Below are 3,494 nucleotides of genomic sequence, written 5' to 3'. Positions count from 1 at the left end.
GAATGCAACCTACAAAAGGTAATATAAAGTGCAATACAAAGAATCGTTTTAATGTTACATCAGATACATAGTATCCACCGAGTAACCAAGGTACTAAATATGGTATTGGAGAAAGGAGATTAGTAATGACTGTAGCACCCCAGAAACTCATCTGTCCCCATGGTAGTACATAACCGAGGAAAGCAGTGGCTATAGTAAGTAGATATAAAACTAAACCAGACATCCAAGCAGTAGTTAAATAACTATAGCTGGAGTTATACATACCTCGAGACATGTGTATTAAGATACACAAGAAGACGAAAGAAGCAGTTGTTGCATGCAAATCCTAAATTCCCATCCTGCTGCTACCTCTCTAACTAGATGTTGAACACTAGCAAATGCACAAGATGCTTCAGAAGTATATCGGAACGCTAAAGTGATACCTGTAATTATTTGGAGTACAAAGGTAATTGCAACTAAGAAACCAAAGTTTAAGATGAATTTAGATTGAGAGCACACCGATAAAAGACGAGGTGTGCCCGGAATAGACTCATGGAAATTTGGTGTGTTCTCGAAACCATGCTAGCACAATAGAACTTCGTTAAATAACTACATATTAAAATGAGCGCATGTAAACTAGTCTTAAACACACCGCTCGTCACGTAACAAATCTCAAATCGTACTGTAGATTTTATATATGTACCGTAACTTAACCATGGTGACATCCAATGTTCACGCTCAATCTTACCATACATAGTACTTTTATGATCCCAGGCTGGTTTAATAAGTCAAAGTTTAGCCGGGAAGTTAGCGTCTAAAAATATATAACCGATAGTCTCAACTTAGATGCACAGATGGACATAATTAATCCTTGTACGGTTTGTACCTACTTGACTCCTCAGTTTAAGCAGAACTGTAGTTTCTCGGGACTAAAGTCAGCATAATCAATAAAAAGGTTTGTTCAGCCACTGGTTCACCATCAACTACCTTGTTTCGACTTCGTACCGACTGTGTTATTGTAGCACATATCAATCCCTTAAATAGGGATATTATTCCCAAACAACCGGATCGTGTTGGCTAGGTGAACTAATCACGTTTCATAAATACAATCAGTGAAAGCTCTTTTGATTTCCATGAACGGAGTTACATATTAGATTCTCTTCGCTCCCATGGTATTTAGTAAGTTAACATTGAAACGTATCCAGTGTAAAGTTTGAACGTAATCCAGCTTTACCTTCTATGTTGTTATGTTAACCAAATAAGTTTCATCGTTGTTGATATTTCATTGACATGTTGATAACATAAATACTAACAAACCACCGGTTTTGGATGGGATTACTTTTAACACCGCATAATATGCTAAAAAGTACCATTCAGGTACGATATGAAGCGGAGTTACAAACCGGTTCACTGGTATGGAGTTATCTGGGTGCGATAATTCAATCAAACCAAAAGCCGTTTGTAAGAAAATTAAACCAATTAGATAGGATAGACATTTAGCATCGGTCATTAACATATGAGGATAGAAGGCTACTTTAAGTGCGGAATCAATACCTGCAGGGTTACTAGAACCATTTAAATGTAAATAGAAGATGTGTAATACAATTAGAATGCAACCTACAAAAGGTAATATAAAGTGCAATACAAAGAATCGTTTTAATGTTACATCAGATACATAGTATCCACCGAGTAACCAAGGTACTAAATATGGTATTGGAGAAAGGAGATTAGTAATGACTGTAGCACCCCAGAAACTCATCTGTCCCCATGGTAGTACATAACCGAGGAAAGCAGTGGCTATAGTAAGTAGATATAAAACTAAACCAGACATCCAAGCAGTAGTTAAATAACTATAGCTGGAGTTATACATACCTCGAGACATGTGTATTAAGATACACAAGAAGACGAAAGAAGCAGTTGTTGCATGCAACATCCTAAATTCCCATCCTGCTGCTACCTCTCTAACTAGATGTTGAACACTAGCAAATGCACAAGATGCTTCAGAAGTATATCGGAACGCTAAAGTGATACCTGTAATTATTTGGAGTACAAAGGTAATTGCAACTAAGAAACCAAAGTTATAAGATGAATTTAGATTGAGAGCACACCGATAAAAGACGAGGTGTGCCCGGAATAGACTCATGGAAATTTGGTGTGTTCTCGAAACCATGCTAGCACAATAGAACTTCGTTAAATAACTACATATTAAAATGAGCGCATGTAAACTAGTCTTAAACACACCGCTCGTCACGTAACAAATCTCAAATCGTACTGTAGATTTTATATATGTACCGTAACTATAACCATGGTGACATCCAATGTTCACGCTCAATCTTACCATACATAGTACTTTTATGATCCCAGGCTGGTTTAATAAGTCAAAGTTTAGCCGGGAAGTTAGCGTCTAAAATATATAACCGATAGTCTCAACTTAGATGCACAGATGGACATAATTAATCCTTGTACGGTTTGTACCTACTTGACTCCTCAGTTTAAGCAGAACTGTAGTTTTTCTCGGGACTAAAGTCAGCATAATCAATAAAAAGGTTTGTTCAGCCACTGGTTCACCATCAACTACCTTGTTTCGACTTCGTACCGACTGTGTTATTGTAGCACATATCAATCCCTTAAATAGGGATATTATTCCCAAACAACCGGATCGTGTTGGCTAGGTGAACTAATCACGTTTCAAATACAATCAGTGAAAGCTCTTTTGATTTCCATGAACGGAGTTACATATTAGATTCTTCGCTCCCATGGTATTTAGTAAGTTAACATTGAAACGTATCCAGTGTAAAGTTTGAACGTAATCCAGCTTTACCTTCTATGTTGTTATGTTAACCAAATAAGTTTCATCGTTGTTGATATTTCATTGACATGTTGATAACATAAATACTAACAAACCACCGGTTTTGGATGGGATTACTTTTAACACCGCATAATATGCTAAAAAGTACCATTCAGGTACGATATGAAGCGGAGTTACAAACCGGTTCACTGGTATGGAGTTATCTGGGTGCGATAATTCAATCAAACCAAAAGCCGTTTGTAAGAAAATTAAACCAATTAGATAATATGGTAGATAGGGAACAAACTGTCTCCAGACGTTCTTAACCCAGCTCACGTATTACATCTGACGGTGAACTAGCGTTCCTAACTGAATCTTGTTCAATAACAAGGGAGTAATGAGCCGACATGGAGGTGCTGATACAATCCGAGGATTAGAACTCCCAATATTATCTGACCTGTTATCCCCGGCGTACCTTACGACCGTTATATGATTTAGAGATAGAATGTAATGTGGATTAATATCCACATGGTTTCTACAAAGTGTAGATATAAAATAGTGAATGGTTCTGTAAAGATCTTGCATAACATACCTTTAGATTTGCTTAGCATTATAGAGCTTGTAGGCATGTAAGTAACTAAAGAACTATAGATACTTTGAGTGAAGAATACAAGGATAGCTCCAACAATAACATGGCTAAAATGTATACCAGTTAAGATGAAAAGTC

General features: G+C 36.9%; 2 protein-coding genes across 2 annotated transcripts; both read right to left on the bottom strand.

Moving 5' to 3' along the window:
- Window positions 1-1,261: 1,261 nt before the first annotated feature.
- BESB_032470 (cytochrome b) lies at window positions 1,262-2,512 on the bottom strand (the record flags this gene model as incomplete). Its single annotated transcript, XM_029361839.1, has 2 exons — window positions 1,262-2,010; window positions 2,455-2,512. 2 exons carry the CDS (start codon window positions 2,510-2,512, stop codon window positions 1,262-1,264), a joined length of 807 nt encoding a protein of 268 aa, XP_029214670.1.
- Window positions 2,513-2,848: 336 nt separating this feature from the next.
- Window positions 2,849-3,073, bottom strand: BESB_032460 (cytochrome b6 subfamily protein; the record flags this gene model as incomplete). Its single annotated transcript, XM_029361838.1, has 1 exon — window positions 2,849-3,073. A coding segment is annotated over one exon (225 nt), but the record flags the coding sequence as incomplete, so codon positions are not given.
- Between the last annotated feature and the right edge of the window lie 421 nt (window positions 3,074-3,494).

This window comes from Besnoitia besnoiti, assembly GCF_002563875.1.
Source record: "Besnoitia besnoiti strain Bb-Ger1 chromosome Unknown contig00177, whole genome shotgun sequence".
In the NCBI taxonomy this organism is placed as follows: Eukaryota; Apicomplexa; class Conoidasida; order Eucoccidiorida; family Sarcocystidae; genus Besnoitia; species Besnoitia besnoiti.
The sequence above is the reverse complement of the archived record's forward strand: the minus strand, read 5'-3'. Positions and strand labels throughout refer to the sequence as shown.